This window comes from Theobroma cacao, chromosome 2 (assembly GCF_000208745.1).
Source record: "Theobroma cacao cultivar B97-61/B2 chromosome 2, Criollo_cocoa_genome_V2, whole genome shotgun sequence".
Taxonomy (NCBI): Eukaryota; Viridiplantae; Streptophyta; class Magnoliopsida; order Malvales; family Malvaceae; genus Theobroma; species Theobroma cacao.
Window position 1 is genome coordinate 2,600,815 of NC_030851.1, and position 23,524 is coordinate 2,624,338.

At 35.7% G+C, this 23,524-nt stretch overlaps 4 protein-coding genes across 4 annotated transcripts; all 4 read left to right on the top strand.

The window, feature by feature from the left end:
• On the top strand, nucleotides 16–8,164 carry LOC18607474 (transcriptional elongation regulator MINIYO). Its single transcript, XM_007041656.2, has 10 exons — nucleotides 16–323; nucleotides 860–1,961; nucleotides 2,260–2,360; nucleotides 2,525–2,712; nucleotides 2,857–2,962; nucleotides 3,043–3,303; nucleotides 3,705–3,893; nucleotides 4,072–6,375; nucleotides 6,899–7,108; nucleotides 7,473–8,164. Exons 1-10 carry the CDS (start codon nucleotides 87–89, stop codon nucleotides 7,650–7,652), a joined length of 4,878 nt encoding a protein of 1,625 aa, XP_007041718.2. The 5' UTR covers nucleotides 16–86; the 3' UTR covers nucleotides 7,653–8,164.
• LOC18607475 ((R,S)-reticuline 7-O-methyltransferase) lies at nucleotides 10,615–14,586 on the top strand. The gene is made up of 3 exons (XM_007041657.2): nucleotides 10,615–11,561; nucleotides 11,816–13,283; nucleotides 14,309–14,586. Exons 1-2 carry the CDS (start codon nucleotides 10,797–10,799, stop codon nucleotides 12,110–12,112), a joined length of 1,062 nt encoding a protein of 353 aa, XP_007041719.1. The 5' UTR covers nucleotides 10,615–10,796; the 3' UTR covers nucleotides 12,113–13,283; nucleotides 14,309–14,586.
• LOC18607476 (heterodimeric geranylgeranyl pyrophosphate synthase small subunit, chloroplastic) lies at nucleotides 12,828–15,029 on the top strand. Its single transcript, XM_007041658.2, has 2 exons — nucleotides 12,828–13,283; nucleotides 14,309–15,029. Exons 1-2 carry the CDS (start codon nucleotides 12,924–12,926, stop codon nucleotides 14,972–14,974), a joined length of 1,026 nt encoding a protein of 341 aa, XP_007041720.2. The 5' UTR covers nucleotides 12,828–12,923; the 3' UTR covers nucleotides 14,975–15,029.
• Nucleotides 15,940–19,690, top strand: LOC18607477 (F-box/LRR-repeat protein 10). The gene is made up of 4 exons (XM_007041659.2): nucleotides 15,940–16,307; nucleotides 16,636–16,841; nucleotides 17,013–17,106; nucleotides 17,936–19,690. The coding sequence occupies exons 1-4, from the start codon at nucleotides 16,140–16,142 to the stop codon at nucleotides 19,379–19,381; spliced, it is 1,914 nt and encodes a 637-aa protein (XP_007041721.1). The 5' UTR covers nucleotides 15,940–16,139; the 3' UTR covers nucleotides 19,382–19,690.

The window sequence follows — 23,524 nt, forward strand, 5'->3', positions numbered from 1 at the left end:
CCTTTGGGTTGAAGGCTTAAAGCGACTGTTTTTCATTTTCTAGCTCAGCGTCAACATCGAAGAACCTCTCTAGTACCCAGGAACATATGGAGCAGAAGCAGGAGCAACAAAACGGCAACAACAGCAAAAGGAATGAAAGAAAAGGTGGTTCTTTGAAGATGTTTGGGGGTACTTCGATCAATGGAGACGATGCTTCAAGCTTAGTTGGGAGCATAATCGAAAAGGGAATTGTTTCATCAAACAATGATATTAGTAAACCCATTAAACCGCCTCAGCCATCAGTTCTTCCCTTTCCTGTTGCACGCCACCGCTCCTATGGCCCTGTAAGCCACCACCAAATTCACTCTTTTTCTTCTTTTGCAATTACTTAGTTATCTGTTTTAAAAGCCCTGTTTTATTTTGCTTGTTTTCTTCTGTTTTCTTTTGAGTTATACATATTCAGGAAATTTTAAACATTTATTAGATATATGAACAACTCTTGTGTACACATTTATTTATGCTGTTTTGTTACTTTTAGGATACATAGAATCACCATTTCTATGATGAGGTGTCTAGCTTATACTTTGGGAAGTTCAGTTATCTTGGTAGTACACTGTTGTTGATTACTTCAAATTTGGGAAAGGTTGTTGCTTGAAGGAGGAAGGAGATACTATACATTTAGTTAAAGCCTATCATGAAGCATAACATAAATGGTTTTTGTGATCAGCTAATTCTGGTGTATTAAAGATGCTTCTTTTTGGTTTTATCTCACTTCCTCTTGTAATTGGAGACTGAACTAATATAGGGGGTTGTTTATTTGGTGAGTTTGATTATTTTCAAACCAGAAGTTGTTTAAACTGATTTGGATTTGTTTTCACAGCATTGGACTCCAAGAAGCAATAGAAATATCGATGAAGAAGATGAAGTGGATGATAAAGATGAAAGTGGATTTGCTAGCTTCGATCCCAGATCAATTTTTGCTGAACCAGTGCAGAGGAAAGAGAAAAAAGGTTTGGATCTTAACCTTTGGAAAGAGCTAATGCAGAGTGATGATTCTTCCAAGAGTAAGGGAAGGGAAACAAACAAGTCACGCTTAGGGAAAACTGAAAGTCAAAGGATGGATGGAGGAGCAATGAAAACTGTAGGCAAGAAAAGCACATTGAGTGATTCCTTGGGTGCACATGCAGATGTGGTAGTTTCCATGCAGGTAGATGCAGAATCACATTTAAATGGCCATAGGCCTTTGACTAAAACTGAAGAAGCCATGAGGAGTGAATCGAGTGTTAGTTCAGTCAGTGAAATGGACTTAGATGACTCGCTTCAATTATACCTGCAAGAGAATGTTAAAGATGCTAACTCAGATAACTTTAGTAGAGAATCAAGATTGATGGCCATTGATGGCCAGGTCGGTGCAAAAAGAATGTTCCATAATGATAGTACCAATGTGCAGTTTGGGAGAACGGAGAAGATAGATCATGCACAAACCATGGTGCCAAAACAATTCCACAACTTTGGAAATGAACAAGGGTCCATGTCTCTTGAGAGTGAAATTGATGCTGAGAATCGTACCCGATTAGAGAACATGTCATCTGAAGAAATTGCACAAGCACAGGCTGAGATAATGGAGAAGATGGATCCTGCTTTACTAAACTTACTTAAAAAGCGAGGCCAGGAGAAATTAAAGAAACAAAAAGGCGCAAGTTCAAGTCTGGTTGCCAATATTGAACGGGATATTACCAGTGAAAATCAGTCAAGCAATGCTATAAAATCTCCAAATACAGAGAGCAGTAATTCCCAGATGGTGACAACTAGCTCAAATATTACGAAGAGTGGCCTTGATAATGGCTTGGGGCAGAATTTAGGCCCTATGAATGGCAGCTTGTGGAATGCTTGGCGCCAAAGAGTTGAGGCTGTTAGGAACTTAAGATTTTCCTTGGATGGGACTGTTGTTGAAAATGATTTTTTCCAGATACCAGAGACAAGTAAGGCAAAATCACAATCATTCTTATGTTCATTTATTTAGTTATTTTTAGATTAGATAACCATGCACACATTTTTATAAATAATCATTTATTTATGTGTCTAAGGTAGACTTTGGGTCTTCTTGTTGCTATATTCATAAGCTTTCTAGGGTTGATTTGCCAACATTTGTTTTTTCAAAAAAAATCTGTACTCTTTCGCTGTCTAGAAAAAGATGTGCAAAAGGGTACTTGCCATAGAAGGAACAGAATATGACTAGATTTATATTATTTTCTCTTTTCTTTTATTACTGTATTGCAGGTGGTGATAATGTTGCTGAACGTGACATCTTACGGACTGAGGGAGACCCAGGTGCAGCAGGTTACACAATTAAAGAAGCAGTTGCACTCTCAAGAAGCACTGTAAGTTTCTATTTCGTTTATTAGTTGATTGGATGATATGCACTTATATTGTAGATATCTAATGTGAATGCAACTACATGTTGCAGAGTTACAAGTTAGATTGTGTATTTCTGTTTGATATAACCATAGTGATCCCTGTTATTTACTGATTTTGTTGAATTCAGATTCCAGGACAACGGGCCCTTGCACTGCATCTCCTTGCATCTGTGCTTTATAAGGCATTACATAACATTTATCTCAATCCAGTTGGCTCTACTCTGGCCAATAATAACAAAGTTGACAATGCTGTTGACTGGGAAGCTGTTTGGGCTTTTGCACTTGGCCCAGAACCTGAGCTAATCTTATCATTAAGGTGATGAAAGGGAATTTTTGTTTTTAAAAGTACCATTAAGGTTATGCCACACCTTTTGTTTCTGTTAGAATTTATAAATTGATTCATAAAAATAACTTTTCTTCTGAAATGTTGAGCCTTAATTGAATATTTTTAAACTTGTAGGATGTCTCTTGATGATAACCACAATTCTGTTGTTTTAGCAAGTGCCAAAGTTATTCAATGCATATTGAGCTGTGATTTAAATGAGAACTTCTTTGATTTCTTGGAGGTAGATTTCTATCTTTTTTATTTACGCATGTTCATTTATTTCTATATGTTATGTTGAGTTTAAATGTTACGTACTTGCAGAAAACATCAATTGATGCAAAGGATACTTATACTGCTCCTATATTTCGAAGTAAACCAGAGATTGATGTTGGTTTCCTTCATGGTGGCTATTGGAAATATAGTGCTAAACCTTCAAATATTCTTCTTTATGGTGATGATATTGTGGAAGATGAGACTCAAGGGAAGCAAACAATTCAGGATGATATTGTTGTTGCTGGCCAAGATTTTACTGCAGGTTTGGTTAGGATGGGTGTCCTTCCAAGGATTCGATATCTTTTGGAGGTGAGCATTGTTTTGTTGAAAACATCCATTTTCATATCCGATTGGCAAAGCCTTGATACACCTGCCCTCAGGTTTCTGCTTATGTCATTCAAATTTAATAAACTTGTTGTCTAGTGTCAACCATTGACCTTTTTGTGGGTTGTGAGAAGAGAAACTCTCATGCAAGCTGCCTCTTTCTCTCCCACAGATTTTTATGTTCACTTTTTTCTTTTTTCTTGTTTTTGGAGAACTTTTGTGAGACTCTAGAAATTAGTAAGTTTAACAATAATCTCTATGTTAATTTGACAAGTTTATTTGAGTTGTTCTAACTCCTAACAAGATAGTAGTGATAATTTCTCACCTGGCAAGATCAATGCTTGCTTTGTAGAATCTTTCTGATATGTATTTACGCATGGTTTCAGATAGAACCAGCAGCACCTCTGGAAGAATGCATGATTTCAATACTTATTGCAATAGCAAGACATTCCCCAATGTGTGCAAATGCAATAATGAAATGCCAAAGACTAGTTCAAACTGTTGTCCACCGATTTGCAGCAAATAACAATGTGGAGGTTTATCCCTCTAAGATCAAATCTGTTTGCCTTTTGAAGGTAAGCTTTTATTCATTTGTTTCTGGGATAGTGAGGATGCCTGAGCCGCTTCATTGTGTTTGCATAAAAAATGGAAAAAATGTGTGATGTTCCTAGTTTCTTATTAAATGGTTCTTTGCTCATTTTCCTAACATTTAACATAAAGGATTTATACTGGTATTCTTTTTTCTTTGCAAAGGTGCTGGCACAATCTGACCGGAAGAACTGTGCGCAGTTCATAGAGAATGGGATTTTCCAGGCTATGACATGGCATTTGTATCAAAATGCGTACTCTCTTGAACAATGGTTGAAGTTGGGGAGAGAAAACTGTAAACTTTCATCTGCTTTAATGGTTGAACAGCTACGTTTTTGGAAGGTCTGCATTCAGAATGGGTACTGTGTCTCATACTTCTCCAATATTTTTCCTGCTTTGTGCTTGTGGTTGAATCCCCCTACTATTGAAAAACTGGTAGAGAACAATGTTTTAAGTGAATATGCTTCCGTCTCTGAGGAGGCATACCTTGTTCTAGAATCTTTGGCCAGAACACTTCCAAATTTTTATTCACAGAAGTGTCTAAGTGATAGAATACCTAAAGGAGCTGATGATGATGTGGAGACCTGGTCTTGGAGCCATGTTGGTCCTATGGTTGATTTAGCCATGAAGTGGATATCATTTAAGTCTAGCTTGATTGATTCTCAGAATGGAATGAAGGGAAACTCTCTTTTCTGTGATAAATCTTTCTCTCCTTTATTGTGGGTGTACTCAGCTGTTATGCACATGCTTTCCAGAGTGCTTGGAAGAGTGATCCCTGAGGACACCATCAGCCTGCAAGAAGACGGTGGTCATATGCCATGGTTGCCAGATTTTGTTCCTAAGGTTGGACTTGAAATTATTAGAAATGGGTTTTTGAGCTTTAAATGTGTGAACAGTGCAGAATATGGAACTAACTGGGCTGGATGTAGTTCTTTTATTGAGCAACTCTGTTCTTCAAGGCAGCAAAGTGAATTTGAAACATCATTAGCTTCTGTATGCTGCCTTCATGGCTTCTTCCAGGTTTTTATTTTCATTAACAATTTGATCCAGTTAGCTAAGGCTGGGATCTGTAATCCTTCTCAAGTACGCCGTTTCTCACAAGAAGAGAACATACTCGCTAGAGGGATACTGATGGAATCTTTGTTTGAACTGAGATGTGTATTTAGTATTTTCTCAAAGTGTGTTGCATCAGAGTGGTACTTTATGCAGTCAGTTGAGATCTTTGGTAGAGGAGGCCCTGCTCCTGGGGTGGGACTTGGATGGGGTTCCTCTGGTGGAGGATTTTGGTCAAAAACTAATTTATTGGCACAAACAGATGCACGGTTGCTGAGTCAGTTGCTTGAGATCTTCCAGATTGTGTCTATAGAAGTGTTACCCCTAACTGAAGAGAGGACCTTCACCATGCAAATGATCCATTCTGCTTTAGAATTATGCTTAATTGCTGGGCCAAGAGACAAGGTTATTGTGGAGAAAGCATTGGATGTTATGCTTCAAGTACCTATGTTTAAGTTCCTGGATCTCTGTATTCAGCGTTTTATCCAGGGTAATGGGAGGATGAAATTATATGGGTGGGAATATAAGGAAGATGACTACATGCTCCTCGGTAAGGCATTAGCTTCTCACTTCAGAAATAGATGGTTGTCTAATAAGAAAAAATTGAAAGCCCTGAGTGGTGATAGAACATCAAAAGGTCGTGTTTCTTTGGAAACCATACCAGAGGACACGGACACATCAAATATGATGTGTCAAGATCATAGCTCCACTTTGTTGGTAACGGAATGGGCTCACCAGAGACTGCCGCTTCCCATGCACTGGTTTCTCAGTCCAATATCAACCCTTTGTGATAGCAAACATGCTGGTCTTGGAAGAGTCTCTGATATACAAAATTTTATGCAGGACCCCAGTGATACACTTGAAGTTGTGAAAGCTGGAATGTTTTTCCTTTTAGGTTTGGAAGCCATGTCCACTTTCATTTCTAAAGATGTTGCCTCACCTGTTCAGAGTGTTCCATTAATCTGGAAACTGCATTCTTTATCCATAATATTACTCATTGGAATGGCAGTGCTTGAAGAGGAGAAGAGTAGGGATGTTTATGAGTCTTTGCAAGAGATTTTTGGACAGCTTCTTGATAAGACAAGGTCTAAGAGAAGGCCTGAAACCATCTTGAATATGTCTATTAATTTACTACCTGAAACTGGAAAGAAATATGATGGGGAATTTCTAAGGTTTCAAACAGAGATTCATGAAAGTTACTCAACATTTATTGATACTCTTGTCGAGCAGTATGCTGCTGTATCATTTGGTGATTTGATCTATGGTCGGCAAGTTGCGGTATATTTACACCGTTGTGTTGAAGCTCCTGTGCGACTTGCTGCCTGGAATGCATTATCTAATTCTCGTGTTCTTGAACTCCTGCCACCATTGCAGAAATGCCTGGGAGAGGCTGAAGGATACCTTGAACCTGTTGAGGTACTGTTTAGAGTGCATAGCAATTTGTGGTATATGGTAATATGATTGAATGCGCTTCTCATGAAATTTCTGCTATTGTCATAATGAAACCCCAATTTGACTGCAACGTGTGAAATTTGCAAAGAGAACATTGCAAATTTAATATTAGCTTATTTTTAAATTTTATAAGAGAACGTTGTAAATTTAATATTACATTATTTTTAAATTTTATATAAGGTGGAGAAATAGAAATAATAAACTGCTTTAAAGTTTGCTCTGGCTTTTAACTCCTCTGGTATTAACTGAGATATGAACTCCATTTTGTTTGTGATATTATAATTGGAGAGGAAGCAAGACTACTGGTTTCTTTTCCTAGAGGAGTGTTGAATTATTTCCTACAACAAGATTTTGTTTTACACTGCAACTTGTTAAATAGGATAGAGCTGTATACTGCTGTTTCTGTCTGATTTTGCATCTTAACAGAGAGGAGATTACTTGCAAGTTATACATTATAAGAATGTCTGACATTTTGGTTGCTGTACAGGAGAATGAAGGAATTTTGGAGGCTTATGCGAAGTCGTGGGTTTCTTGTGCCCTTGACAGAGCTGCAACTCGAGGATCAATTGCATTCACATTAGTTCTGCATCACCTTTCATCTTTTGTTTTTAACTCTCATAAAAGCGAGAAGTTATTGCTACGGAATAAGCTTGTGAAGTCTCTACTGCGAGACTACTCCAGGAAGAAGCAGCATGAGGTATGTAGTTTTTTTGTGAAAAGTCCTCCAAACTAACTTGGTATTAGTTCAATAAGTAATGAGAAATAGTAAAAACACGTGTGCTCACTTTCTTTACTGCTTCAAATATATCTACCAATTCTGCATGACAAGCATTATGGTGGCATTATGCTACCACTCACTAAATACTGTATTCTGTATACAGAGGTTTTGTTAAGACATACAACCTCTATAGTGTAGCCAGCCGCTATTTCTTAGTATAGATTGTTCTCCAGATGATATTTTGGAAGGCAAGAAAGATGTTTCTTAATGTTCTATTATCAAGTTGTCTGCATAAGTGCTCACAAGTTTCGTTATTTACGTGTTTATCATTTCGGAATATCAGGGAATGATGCTGGAGTTTATTCAAAATACTAAGCCATCTGCAATTCTACTGGCTGAGAAGAGGGAAGGTTTGTCACTGCAGAGGAGCAATGTAGAGGAGAGGTTGGAAATACTCAAGGAAGCCTGTGAAGGAAATCCTTCTCTTTTGAAAGAAGTTGAGAAACTGAAAGTCCTCTTGTAACAAAGGACAGTTGTGAACTAAGACATTCTGTGTATAGGAACAAAACGCAGTCAAGAATCCCAAGTAAGGATTAATTTGGTCATTTTAAGGGGTGAGAAATTCTATAACGAGCATGTGCAAGAACGCACGGTAGCAGCAAGAAGGGAAGTTAAGGTTTGAGTGAATACTCGGCCTACTCATTGCCCATATAACAGCAAATGACACAAAGCCCAAATATAGCAAGAAAATGTTGATGTGAAAAGACCACACTGTAAGCAAGCATGTTGATCGGTGCATGAACCCAATGCTAAGAGACCCACACTGCGCAGCTAATTCGTCTGTACTTCTTCCAAATTTTTTATTGCCGCATGCCATTGATCATTGCCTTGTGTCACGATCCTGATTGATGAAATTAGCTGCTTTAGGAATGCTTTAGGAAAAAGATTTTGATCTTTATATCCTCTCGACAGTGTATATCGATAAGGCACCTGCTTTGGGAACGGTTACTGCACTTTTTCTTCTTTTTTGTTCCATCATTGCATCACTTTTTTCCCTTTTAAATATATATATATATATATATATATATAATTATATATAAACTTGTATTAATATGAAATTAACTGTTATCTATTTTAAATGATATAACTTTATAAATTTTTATATATATGAGATATTAAATATCCTACATATATATTAATATATTATAATTATTACATCTATATTTTACATGTAAGCTTATAATAAATTTTATTTATATGATTACAGTTAATAACTTTATTAGTTATTACCTTAGTTTTCATAACATATTATTTACAATTAATTATTAGTTATTCAAATTTTGTAATACATATAACATTATAACATAGAATTTGTGTCATTAATATATATACAATAAAGCAATATAACATTATGTTTTACATTGATTATATTCATATAAAATAATTCAAATATTACTTTGAGTACATGATGTCATCTCCTACGATTAGTTTCATATTATAATTTTAATAATTGAAATCATGAGTACTATTTATAAATAAATAACCATATGAGGTATACAAAAATAATAATACTTGATGTATACTAATATTAGTTGATATAAATTAAAATGAATTGATAGTAAACTTTGTAATATATATAACATTATAACATATAATTTGTGTCATTAATATATATACAACAANATATATATATATATATATATATATATATATATATACACTTTAAATATAAACATATTTACTTTTTATTTTATTTTTTTACATTACAAAAATTATAACTCATAAAATTATTAATTATAATATATATACATTTGTTTATGTAAACTTATAACATATAAATCTAAAGGGAAGTTATAAGGTTAAAATAGTTAATTGGGTAATTGGGTACCTATGAAGAAGATTTTAATAATTTTTTTATCTAATCGGGTATTTAAACGAGTTAGGGTAATTATAAGGTAGTGGGAATGTATTAAAGTTAGGGTTAAAGTAGTAATTTTTAAAATTATTCGGGTAGTTAATAGGGTTAGGATATTTGATTTTTAATAGGATTAGGGTTCGGGTACTCTACCTGTTGACATCTCTGAAGAGACCCACACTACACAGCTAATTCATTTTTACTTCTTTTTCCAAATTTTTTATTGTCGCATGCCATTTATCAATGTCTTGTGTCACGATCCTGATTGATGACATAAATTTCAAATCATTGAAATAATGATAATACTCTTAATAAAGTTATAAAATTTTATATCAAAAAGAAACTTTGAATAGAGAGTAAGGGACGATATCATGATCTTAGAGAAAAGAGTCATAAATCTCTCATCGACTATGTACTAGAGTGATACTGTGTATATAAGGGTTTACACTACTTTTAACTTGTGAGATATTTTTTATACGATAAAATCATGAGACTAACAGACTAAAACGGATAATAGGAGTTAGTGTTAACCGTGACATTTTACATGAACTGATTTATACTACATTTTGTGGCAAAATTTGTTTCACAGGGCCACTCATGAAATGTATCAATGAGATGACAAATCCGTCCTCAACTTCATGTTCATGTTAATCCACTTGAATTTTTTTTTTTCTTCATCTTCTATAGATGATCCCAGCTTCTTCATCATCTAGAGATGATCCATGCACTCTTAAAATTTATTAATATTAGTCTAATTGTTAATATCGTAAAAATTTATTTCAGTTAAAATTTTTGACCCATGTATCGACAATGATCAAAATGATAAGAAATTTTTAAAACAAAAAAAAAAACATGTAATGTAGATAACAATTATTTTTTAATTATATGACTATTCTTGAAATGTATAAATGGAAATGACAAATCCGTTAGCATCTCAATGTCTTAAACAATATGCATGTATTCTTGATTGAGAAGTATTTTCATAATTCTTTAAAAGTGAAATTCTGAATTTAATCTATGTACTCTATCAAAATGTTAAATTTAAGACTTTTATTATAATTTGTATAAATCGAATCTTTATATTTTGAACATTAATCCAATTGTTAATATCGTGAACCGTATCTTTACCCATGAACCGTTAATCCCTCCTTCCATTCAATGGAAAGGTGAGATCAAATTAATAATCCATGATTGATTAGACCACCTCTAGGATACTCACATGGCTAATCCAATCGATGAATAATCTATTGTTTTTCCCAGGCAGACGTAATAGTGAGGGTCATGTAATGCACCATTTCAGCTTATTCTTGTCGGAGGGACGAGAAAAAGAAAATGGAAAATCGTAAAAAATATAACATAGAGCCAAACACATGATAAATATGTAAATCTTATAATCAAATTTATATTATTTAATTAATTTTTCTGATCCTATTGAAGAATAAAGATGGGAAGATAGAAGCAAAAGACAGTGTGCGGGTGACAGAGTGAGCCCAACGTGTCATGATACCATAAAATCTGCCCATGCAACTTATCTCTTGCCGCTAAAGGAAACAAACTATATTCAATCGCATCCATTTCCTGATAAATATAATTCGAAAGTAAATAGTCATTAGATCTTCTAGGATCCTGGTGAGAGCTACATCACCAAATTTATTACATTTAGCTCCCTATATATTGAAGCTTCGGCAAAACCTTTCTCCATCAAGAGTTGTTAAGTACTAAGTTTTTCAAAGAGAGATAGAAGTGATCAAGATGGGCGATCAAATGAAAATGAGAGGGGTAGGGGTGGGAGAAGATGCTGAAGCAGCAATAGATGTTTGGAGATACATCTTCGGATTTGTTGAGATGGCAGTAGTTAAGTGTGCCATTGAGCTTGGGATTGCTGATGCTATTGAAAACCATGGAAGCCCCATGACACTGTCCGAGCTATCGGCTGCCCTCGGGTGTGAACCATCGCGTCTTCACCGCATTATGAGGTTCATGGTTCACAACCAAGTGTTCAAAGAGGAACCTATCAGCCAAGGCTCCATCGGCTATGCACAAACACCTTTGTCTCGCCGTTTGACTAGCAGCGGTGTAAATAGCATGGCGGCTCTCGTTCTACTAGAGAGCAGCCCTGTCATGCTAGCACCATGGCATAGTCTAAGAGCCCGCGTCCTTGCAAGCGGGGATTCACCATTCGAGGCAGCACATGGGAAGGATATATGGAGCTACGCTGAGGCGAACCCTGGTCATAGCACACTCATAAACGAAGCGATGGCTTGCGCTGCTAGAGTGTCGGTGCCAGCCATAATTGAAGGATGTCCTGAAGTGTTTGACGGGCTCGGAAGTTTGGTTGATGTTGGTGGAGGTAATGGGACTGCTTTGACTACGTTGGTTAAGGCATTCCCCTGGATTCGAGGCATCAACTTTGATCTTCCTCATGTTGTGGCTGCTGCAACTCAATTCGATGGCATTGAAAATGTAGGAGGAGACATGTTCGAGTCCATCCCAAAGGCAGATGCAGCTTTCTTTATGGTTAGTATGATCTGGCCTCAACCTAAACTTTGGTTATGCGCATGCATGGCCGACAAAAGGAAATGCGGCCATGGATGTTATAATAATAAAAAAAAAAATCTTGAAGCTTAATTTAAAAAGTTATTGCCTGACCAAATAATGACTTTCAATTTAACACTTGCCAACACCAAATTTAACTGAAAACAATAGTTCTCTAAACCTACTTATAATAATCCCCAGCTGTTAAGTTTGATGAATCTATATGTTTGTTGCAGTGGGTTTTGCATGACTGGGATGATGAAGAATGCACAAAAATCCTGAAGAAATGCAGAGAAGCTATTCCGGAAGACAAAGGGAAGGTTATAATTGTTGAAGCCGTGCTTGAAGATGATACAGATGACAAGCTAGATTTCTTGAGGTTGATGCTAGACATGGTGATGATGGCTCACACTAACAAAGGCAAAGAGAGGACCTTAAAGGAATGGAGGTATGTTCTTGGACATGCCGGATTTACCCGAATCAACGTAAAACGCATCCGCGCAGTGCAATCTGTGATTGAAGCTTATCCTTAGAAATTAACCCATATTGTGATAAAATAATGGTTCTTGTACTTACTACCAACCAACCACAGAACCTGTTGTGTGAGTGTGAAAGATGTTTGCTCTGTTGTTGAATAGTGGGCTTTCTCTCTTTTGTTCCATTTGTTTGATACCAATCTTCATGTATGCTCTTCTTGTTCCTCTAAAACCAAAACCGATCTGGATGAAAGAAATCTGAAACACAAGCTCAGCTAAATGGTTTCTTATTTTAGTAATTTGTACCTGTGCTTGAGATCAATGACATTCAGACAAATAATCTGGCAGACATTGGTATCGGATGGGCATGGACCATTCTCTGATTTTGCCGAAAGAGAGTCGGATATAATCACCTTTAACAGTTCAAGAAATTTTTTTTTATCAAAAAGATGGATCATTTTCATATCCTTTTTCTGACAAAAGACCCTTAAACTTTACTGAAGAGGGACAGAAGTCGAAGAACTTAACTTTTTGAGCACTTAATTGGGCTGTGAGGAGGAAATGGGTTCCTACTAACACAGTGCTTCAGGTTTCAATCCATTCTACTTTTGAACCTTGCACTCTGATAGAGAGTGACCTAAAAACTATGAACCACATCTATTTGGAGATGCTGACGTGGCAGATTAATTGTATGTGGATTGTCTCACCAAAAATCTCATCTTTTTTGTCCATTCGGCAAATCAGTAGCTTCCCTCTGTTGACTTTGATACTTTCCAATTCGATTTCACTTCACTTTCTACAAATCCAACCAGCAATATCTCAAATCAATTCATACAGAGAAAAACAGAGAACGAAGAAGAAGCAAAAAATGTTGGCTTTTTCAACAGTGATAACATCAGGGCCAAATCTATACCTTCCAAAGAAACCCCGGAATTTTCACTTCCCAATTCGGTGCCTTTCTTCGACATCTTTATCAGCTTCGAGCCAACCATCAAAGTTGACCCAATTCGATTTAAAGACTTACTGGACTACCCTTATAGCAGAAATCAATCAGAAGCTTGAAGAAGCAATCCCGGTCAAGTACCCAGAGCAGATCTATGAAGCTATGAGGTACTCTGTTCTTGCAAAGGGTGCTAAGCGAGCCCCTCCCGTTATGTGTGTCGCCGCTTATGAACTCTTTGGTGGTAACCGACTCGCTGCTTTTCCTACAGCTTGTGCTCTTGAAATGGTTGGTCCTGTTTTTTCCTTTTATCCAACTTCCTCTGTTTTTCAGATTGTAAGTTTCTGTTAAATATGATCCTTCTTTGGGTAAACAAGGCTTAAGAATCTGTCTAAGGATTATGGTACAAGACTTTGGTTGGATTTGTTGATTTGAAGTAAAAAAAGTCGATAATTTTTTTAGAATCTTCCTTTGCTGGTACTGCAGTAGGTTCTGTATGGAATATAGACTCCTAGTTAGTTTTTTCATGCCTTTTAATTTTAATAGAATCGAGGTTCATTTGATCGTTGTTTGCAACTAGAACTAGGATCTAATGAAACAAGTAACCTTTCCCAATGCTTTTAGGATTGTTATTTGAATAATATCAATCTCCTAAATAACTCATGAATACTAAAATGAGAACGATTCCCAGGATTATATACAGTGATGCCCAACTCACTGTGCCGTATACTTTTAAAATTTTTGGTCCATTGAGTTCAGCCTTAATCATACTTAATTCATGAATAAATGGGATAGGACTGATCATTTTTTTTATCCAGAATTAAAGTTTGACTTTGACCTGGGAAGAGTAATCTTTCCTGAGGACTTTTTGGATTGCATTTACACAATATCATTGCCTGAACTGAGGTAAGCATCTTACTCATTCAGAGAAATACATGAAAAGAAAGAAAACACTCAGTCCTTTATCCTCAGTACAGTGTTTAAGATTCATGAGCCATGGAATTCAGACTTCAATATAACTTCATAGTTTTAGCTTTGTTTTAATATTTCATGTTGTCTTTTGCAAAGCAATTAAACATCCAAATTTGAATAGAGGCCGTGACAATAACCAATCTCTATGTTAAGATTAAGCCCTGAAGTCAAGGAGATATCTTTTGGCTGTATGGAAGTATTTATATAAAGTGAAGTTGGCTTTTACATTGTCTGTAAGTAGTTTAGAATGGATACCAGATAGTATATAATTCCAATAACTTTATTAAAACTGCATTGGCTTAGCTGCAAGTTATAACTGAATTTCACTCTCTTTTTCACAGGTTCACACTGCTTCACTAATTCATGATGATCTTCCCTGCATGGATGATGATCCAGTACGCAGAGGTCAACCGTCTAACCATACAATTTATGGTGTCGACATGGCAATCCTGGCTGGTGATGCACTCTTCCCTCTTGGCTTCCGCCATATTGTCTCTCAAACACCTACTGAACTTGTTCCTGAGGCACGCATCTTGCGTGTGATTGCTGAGATTGCCCGCACAGTGGGATCTGCTGGCATGGCTGCTGGGCAGTTCCTAGACCTCAAGGGTGACGCCAATTCTGTTGATTTTATTCAAGAGAAAAAATATGGTGAAATGAGTGAGTGCTCTGCAGTGTGTGGGGGTTTGTTGGCTGGTGCTGAAGATGATGAGATAGAAAGGTTGAGAAGGTATGGGAGAGCTGTTGGTGTATTGTATGAAGTGGTTAATGATGTTTTGGAGGCAAAATTGGTGGAAAAGGAGGAAACTGAGAAGAACCAAAAGAAAGGTAAAAGTTATGTGAGTATGTACGGGGTTAAGAAGGCGATGGAGGTGGCAGAAGACCTTCAGACCAAGTCTAAGGGCGAATTGGATGGGTTTGACAAGTATGGTGAGAGTGTAGCAGCACTATATAGCTTCATAGATTATGCTTTTTATAGAGACTTCAATGTTGATGACTTGAGCTAATGATGCATTTTTTTGCATTCTGCAATTGATGAGGCGCTTAATGTTATTGAATTTAGTTGATCTTGAAATTTGCTACAATACATCATCAGCATAGTTTGGGGAAAAAAATGAGTACACGCTGATATTTTGGAGCCCCTAGGGTACTTTGTTTGCATTTAGCTAACGCCTCATGGCCAGAGGTGTGCTTATTTCTGGCCTCTTGGCAGTTCATTTAGTTTGTTCCTCAACACTATCTTTTTGGCAGCAAAAATGCTGCAAATTGGACGTCGACAAAGAAAACAATCCGTCATTAAAGGAGTCCTGGAGTCTCTTGTTTGTTCTCCCACTTATATTCATTTGATTGAGGGCCAGTAACATGTAAGATGCTTGATACTGATTGGTCAAAAAATATAATTACAAGCAATTGTTGTCATGAAGAGCCTGAATATATTCTTTTGTGTGTTCTTGTCAGCATGCGTGAAAGACTTGGTAAGTTGAAGACGCAATACCTAACTTCAAAGTAAAACCAAGAATATTAATAGGGAGGCATCTGTACCCATATCAGATTGGTTGAAACCAACCAGTGAATCTCCATATTTGGAGAAAATAGGGTGAAGGCAAAAAGGCCTCCTAGTCCTACGAAAGATAGTAAAGTGCCACAGCTTGTGAGCAATTTTCTTTTCATTTCTTTCTCTTTTCCTCTTACTAAACATAGAAAAGTGCAAAAGGGTCCTTGAGCAAGCCCATAAGGCCATATTGGTTAGGGCTAGATCAAGCTTTTCTCCAAGTCTGTCACGCAGGGCAGCGAGCCCCATGATGTTACATTCATTCCATTATTTCGACATGAATGATCAATTTGATTAATCAAACAGATCACTAATTTTTAACTTTCACGCTACGTTACGTTACATTGTCTGTACTAAGAGAAAGACAGGATCCTATATTTACCCACCACCTTACATCATCCATAAAGAATTACTACTAATCTGCCATGTCATGTTGGGGGGTCAACATCTAACATGCGCCACAGTTTGCGACGGAACCCCACTTGTTCTATCCCCCCTCCTGTCCCAACAAAATAAAGAAATCAAAACGCTAAATACTACCCAGATACCCTGATCGAATCCTTAGTCAAAAATCCCAAGAAACGAACCGAACACCAAGAAGCTGAAAGCAAATAAGGGGGATGGCGAGTGGGAGCGTGGAGAGCCTGGATCAGTTGCCTACGGCCCTTCTTGCTACCATCATGACAAAGCTTGATATCTCTTCCATCAGCTCATTGGCTGTCACATGCAGGAATTTCAATTCCTGTGCTTCCCATATCCTCTCCTTTCTACCCAATTTCCATATCCTTGTAAGTATAATCGTCCTTGTTTGCATCAAATTTTGGAACTCACGCTGTTTTTTTTTTGTTGCTTTCTCTTTACTTGGTGAAAGAAATTGTTGATGTTTGTTTTGGATGCTGCGGAAAGTGAAAGGGAAAAACTTCAAATTCCCTCAGTTGTTTATTCTTGATTTGGGGTTGGAATGGCAGAAATGTATTGACTTTTTACATTATTTTGGTTCCCATTCCTCCACGAACAAAAGAAAATCTGAATTCGGATGTGATTTTTGGAGTTTCAAGTTAAATCATAATTGGTTTTTTTTTAACAGTGCATTGATGTAATTTGATCTTTTGGCAGGATATTTCGCCATCAATGGAATTGATCAAGCCACTATTGCCACCAAATCCATACCTTAAAAGCTTAAAGCTTGATTGTGGTCTGCTTAATGATTCATCAGTTGAGCTTTTACTTCGACCTTCTTTGCAGGAACTTTGCTTACACAATTGTGCAGATTTTAGTGGAAAACTACTCTCTGAGATTGGATTACGATGCAAGGACGTAAGGTAGATATCTTCTTTTGAATTAAGAGTGCATATCACTTTTCATAGTGTTTTTACAGATACTTTTTCTGTGTTAGATTTGTTGGGAAAGTATTGATGATAGATTTATGATGATGGTTTTGTTACCACTTACAAAGATGTTGTCATTAGCTTTATATGTTAAATTTCATTCAGGTCTCTCTACTTGGGTTCAGTGGCTGAGAAAAGGGGCCGGGCAGTACATATTTCTGACCTGGAGGAGTTACTCAGGGGTTGCACCCAATTAGAAGTAAGGCTTATTTGTGAAAGTAATGAATGAAAAAAATGTGTAAAAAATTAGTCGAAGATCCAAGGAAATTTTTGGTAATACATTAAGCATAAAGATGGAACCGGTTAGCTATATTGATTCATTTTCAAAGAGAGGAGGAATTGATATATTTTCAAAGGACCCAGAGTTTCTAGTTTTTGGACATATACTATTATGGTCTCTTTTTTCTATGTTTGTGCCTTGATATAAAAGTGAGTTTTAGTCCCCTTCAAGGGTTAGCCCTGGACTGAGAGCTAGGGCATGAAATGCTTGGCATTTTCAAAAAATACTTTACACTATTCTCAAGTTACAGATTAATATTCACCAAAATCATTATAATCATCTTCTGATTCCTTGCTGAATTCATATCATTCAATGGTACTACAGGATATATTTGAATAGATGGAAATGCCAATTTATACTTTCTAATGGGATGAATTTGTATCACTTGTATGGAAGGGTTTCATATTTGAAGTGTAATATATTACTTGTATGAATTTGTATCACTTGTATGGGATGAATTCATCTAGTTGAGTGAGTGGAAATATTCATCTAGTTCATACATTTACTGGGATTGGTAAATTAGCTTTCTTATTGGCCATTCTGATAATCAATTGTTTATTGGCATCATACCAAACTGTCTATGTTTCATGTACAAAACTTATCCTGAATACTGGCGGACTTTTGAATTTATATTCTTCTTGTTACTTGATGTACATTTCTCATGCATAAACTACATCTGTGTCATTTTGGAATGATCCAACACAGGCCACCTGACATTCATTCATTTTTCTCCTGGATTCTATGGCAGGCACTGAATCTGATGTTTGACATATCACTATTTCTTCGTCATAACTTTGCTAGGGTTTGGGCTTTAGCTTCAGAAAAGCTCTCTTCTCTTGAGATTGGCTACATTTCTTCGGTTACAGTGACTGAATTGCTTAGCCCTAATGTTGGACCCCATCAGTGCCCAAATCAAATTCGACCATCTATATTGCCTGGCATCCAGAAATTATCGCTTTCTGTAGATTATATTACAGATACAATGGTCAGTACAATATCAAAAGGTCTCATCTTACTGACACACTTGGAACTTCGAGATGCACCCCTCATAGAACCAAGAGTTACCTTTGATCTTACCAACTCTGGCCTTCAACAGATCAATCAGCATGGGAGATTGAAACATCTTTCTCTTGTCAGGAGCCAGGAGTTCGTCATTACTTACTTTAAGCGAGTAAATGATCTTGGGATCCTACTTATGGCTGACAAGTGTGCAAACATGGAAAGCATTTGCCTTGGTGGCTTTTGTCGTGTTACAGATACTGGTTTCAAGACAATTCTGCATTCTTGCTCAAGCCTGTACAAGCTTAAGTTGTCCCATGGATCCCAGTTGACTGATCTGGTTTTTCATGACATTGCTGCAACGTCCCTCTCTTTGACTCATGTTAGCTTGAGATGGTGTAATCTTCTAAGCAACCATGCTGTCAGGAGTTTGGTCTGCAACTTGGGTCTTAAAGTTCTTGACTTGAGAGACTGTAAAAGTCTTGGGGATGAAGCCCTACGAGCTATCAGCTCTCTCTGTAAATTGAAGATGTTATTATTGGATGGCTCTGATGTAACTGATGCAGGAATAGCATACTTAAATCGGGGAATTATCAGCTCATTGGTTTCATTATCTGTTAGAGGATGCAAGAAACTTACAGATAAATGCATCTCTGCTCTATTTGATGGCTCTTCTAAACTGGAGTTGCAAGAGCTGGACCTATCTAATCTTCCTGGTCTCTCTGACAATGGAGTCTTAACACTTGCAAAAAGCCGGGTTCCAATATCTGAACTCCGAATGCGACAATGTCCACTCATAGGTGACACTTCAGTCATGGCACTAGCCTCAATGCAGGTTGAGGATGACAGAGGGCATGGTAGTAGTTTGCGATTGTTGGATCTTTACAACTGTGGTGGCATCACACCACTTTCATTCCGGTGGTTGAAGAAACCTTATTTTCCAAGATTGAGATGGCTTGGCGTGACAGGGAGTGTAAATAGAGATATTGTAGATGCTTTAGCTAGAAATAGACCATACTTGCATGTTGCTTGCCATGGTGAGGAACTAGGGACTGACCTGTGGAACGACTCAGATGGTTTATACATGCATGACTATGAGGAGATGGATGAACTTGAACAATGGCTTCAGGAAGGAGAGGGTGAGAGTGATGATGAAGAGATGGAGGATGCTGAAGATGATTTGCTGATGGAATAATATCTGCAAGTATATTTACATTTTAGTCTTGTAAACTACCTACCGTTGGATGAGACATTGACCCATTAGAATCCTTTGCCTGTAATATATTACTGTGGATGTTTTATTGGTGATTTTTGCTTCCTTGCTAGTTTTCAAAATGCAGAAGGTTTTCTTTGATAGGATTCAGTGAACTAGTGCTTTTGCCCAGTGTTCATTGGTCTCCTGGATAACCGAATCTAATAGGTTTGGCTAGGACAAGCAAGGAATCATGGACTGACAGTCATAAAGCTTTGATATATTTCAGGTTATAGATTTTTCTTCTTATCATCTACAAACACAGAGTGTGAATTTGTTAGTTCTTGGACAAAAACTAATGGCCGCTCATTCCAATGGGCTGATGAATTTGTCTGTAGGCTGTGGCCTTGTTGTTCATTGGCTCATGACTGCAAACGTTTCTGTGGTGATTGTGAATTCTTGGCAATCAACGATTTATCCCAACCCCGTAAAATTCTGTTGTCAATTTTTCCCAGGGACTAGAGACCTCTCAAGTCACATATGCCGTCTATCGCAACAATGCGGCGGCCACAGAAAGTGATGTTGTCATCTACCTTCTATGCGTCGGTGGCAATCCTCTTGGACATTGGGAGACGATTCTGTCCTGAATATACCACAGCATTCCAACCTGTACTTCGAAAGCTGAAATGATGAAAGTGAAGGTGAGCCAGTGCAATTCTAGCATCAGTCTCAGATACGGGTCTTCTAAATTCTAATGGGGGTCAACAGAAGTACTACAGCATGGAAAGCTGTAGTGAAAGGCCCTCTCAGCTTCAAGTCTTATCCATTTATCCTCCACGTATTGAGATTGATATTTTTGGCAAGTCCATGAATCTGACGTGGCAGCTTTGTAAAAACTGTCTGTGGGCCTCAGCCTCAAGTTGCTTCTTCTTCATTCTTTCTAAAATTCAAGTCGAAATCTATTTTCTTGAGCTTCATTCCCTTAGTTGGATGAATCTCTACTCAAACAACATTGCCTGGTCTTGATGACCTTGGAAAAGCCACAAATTTGATAAGATGTATAATGCTCACATTTGTAAACCCGTGACTCATCTTTACTTATCTAATATAAGATTATGTAACATTTTCTTTTATTCGAATCCATAACACATAGAAATTAAGTTTAAATTAACTTAATATTATTCTGTTATAAAATAAATAAATTTCAAAACATTTAAAAGTTAAACCCATGGTGCAGTAATGATTTTTGAATCCTTTTTCAGTCATGGAAAAAGTTTAAAACATACAGAATATATACGGTCGAATAAACACTAAATTAAACTCAATTTGCACGTAACGCAGAATTTTTAAAGGAAAGTCAAACTTAGGTTTTCCTTTTATATTCTATTTGTAATGCTTTCTTATCTTCATGCAAAGCATGTGTTACTAATTTCTAAATGATCTTTTGCCGATCTTGGAATTGAACTACCACAACAAGACGATAATGAATATATTTATTTGAAATAATGCAATTAGTTGTGCCAATCATATTCTAAACACAGTGTTTCTTCACACATTATAAAAAAAATAAAATATTCTTCACATGCTACATGAAGATGCCTTTAAAGTTTTCTCTTTATATATATAATTTTGAGGTCATGATTATTGAATCAATATTTTGCACGTTTAGTAACTATTTTTACAAAACAATATGAAAATAATTGAAGATTAAAATAATCCAAATCATATTTTAAATGAAGAGCATTTCGTTTTTGACGAAAATTTTGATTATATGTATATGTGAATGGTTTACATTTTCAAATCAAAAGGTATATTTATTAAATGAATTAAGATTTTTATTTATAATCTCAAAATTTTTCTCATCTTTTAATAATATGAAATCTATGATATTTATATATTATACATATATATATATATATATATAAAAATATTACATAAATTCTAAATTTTTAAATGAAACTAATCTTTATCGTGATTCTAAAATTTTAAATGAAAATAATCTTTATCATGAAAAGCATGTCGTGTTTAAGAATAATGACTTATTCTTGGTGTTAATTTAATTAATTTTAACGAGAACAAAAATATATAATTTTTTTTATTCACCCAAAGAATTAGGTAACTTGTCTTCATTCAATGAATTGACAAATAATGTCTAGATTCAATGTACATCTATACCATTTTCCCTACTCAATAAATATTATACAAAAAGAAAAATCAATCATGCAAAGAAAAGTTAGACAGTGATAATTGATATAATACCCCATCACATGGAATGAGTTGCAAGTCCTCAGCTTTTATAAAAAAATAATAATAAAAAAACATTGGCATAATTTTACTATATGTAATTTTTAGGATAATAGTAATGGATAACTATTTATACTAATTATTTTATATGAATTTACTTTATCATGGTTTATGATAATTTTTTACTTTTCAGTTTTCACGTTAACATCACATTAATAAAAAAAGATAAGGAATATTTTTATTAATGTTAGATCATCAATTGTTAATTTATTTGATTTAAAATAAAAATATAAAAATTTAATTAAACATAATAAAAAATAAATAATTTTATTTAAATTTTCTTAAATACTTCCTTTAAACAAAAAAAATAATTAGGAGTTATTAATATATGCTTTGAAATTGTAAAACAATATTTTTTTTTATTTTTAAGTATTTTTTATGTAAAATTTTAAATTTGCCGTTATTGACCAATAACACTTTTCTTGCTGTTCTGAAATAAAGTGGGTGGATATTCCTCTTTATCAACATATAAGTAAACAACACAAAAACAGACTGCGAAGACAGATAGCAGGATTGTTCTCCTCCATGTTTGGAGAAAAAGACTGGACCACAAACCTAACATACATATCCTGGATTTTTATACTGATGCAACTGCAAACAGCAAACAAAATCCTTGTCGATTTCTGTATCATTTTTCATCCTCTTCTAAGATCGGAGATGCATGCTTTATGTTCCACGGGCATTGCCCCAACATTTCCTTTCCAAAGGAACACTAGTGTTTGCTACCTAAATATGGCTTACGGCCCGACCAGCTTACTTGCAAAAATATTATTATTGACGTAAATCCATATATATATATATATATAATAAATTTATTTATTCATTCAAACTTTTAATTTTTATTACATTCAAATGAATTTTTAAATTTAATAAAAATTTATCCTTCATCAAATTTAATATTAATAGACTTTTTTTCTTCACACAACACATTATTTGGTTAGGTAAAATGACTTTAAAATACAATGCATTTAGTCAGTCAGTTATTACGTACCACATTAATTCGTCAGATCATATGTCATGTAATAAAAATGATTGAGTTTTTTTCATTAAAAGTTTATTTAGATTTAAATTAAAATTTAAAAATTCATTTAAATATCAATAAATATGAAAATTTTAATTAAATAACATTATCTTTCAAAGTAACACATCCCCACGTACTTGTAGAATTGTAAATCCACGTCTAACTATTAAAGCAACCTCCCTGCATTTGACAAATATATACTTTTAAAATACTGAAAAGATAACTTTTTTTATTCTATTTGTTGTGTGATAATAATGTCTTTATTTTATTGTGCCTGCATCTTCAAAACTTGACATTACCAACTATATAACTGCTAAATTAATTAGGCTACAAACTAGAAATGCTCAATTCCGTTGTTCTCTTTTACGTTCTTCTCATGATAAAAGGCTAAAATCGGTCCTTTGTCAAAAAATTAATTAATGAAAAGAAATGGTGTTATGCCCTTAAGTTAGGCTGGCAAGCTGTCAACTTGGATTCCTTTTCCGATCAGGCTGACACCCATATACTTATCTACACGTAGGTTTATCTGACAACTGGGTCCCATTAATGCTCACTGAGGTGGGTGATTCATGCTTCTTAATCCAAACTCCAAACACATTAAAAAAAGAAACCAGGCCATCTGCATCATCCAGATCAGCATCCCATCGGGTCCCACATGTTCAAATTATTTTGCCCGCTAAATAACTTCACCCATTTTTTCCTCCCACCTTCTAAGCAGAAAAGGGTTCCAGCATAACATTTATTAGACTATGACCCGTGCGTTGCACGCGGATCTTTTTCTATTTATTGTTTTATTTTTTTATGCCTTTCACGTGGTTAAA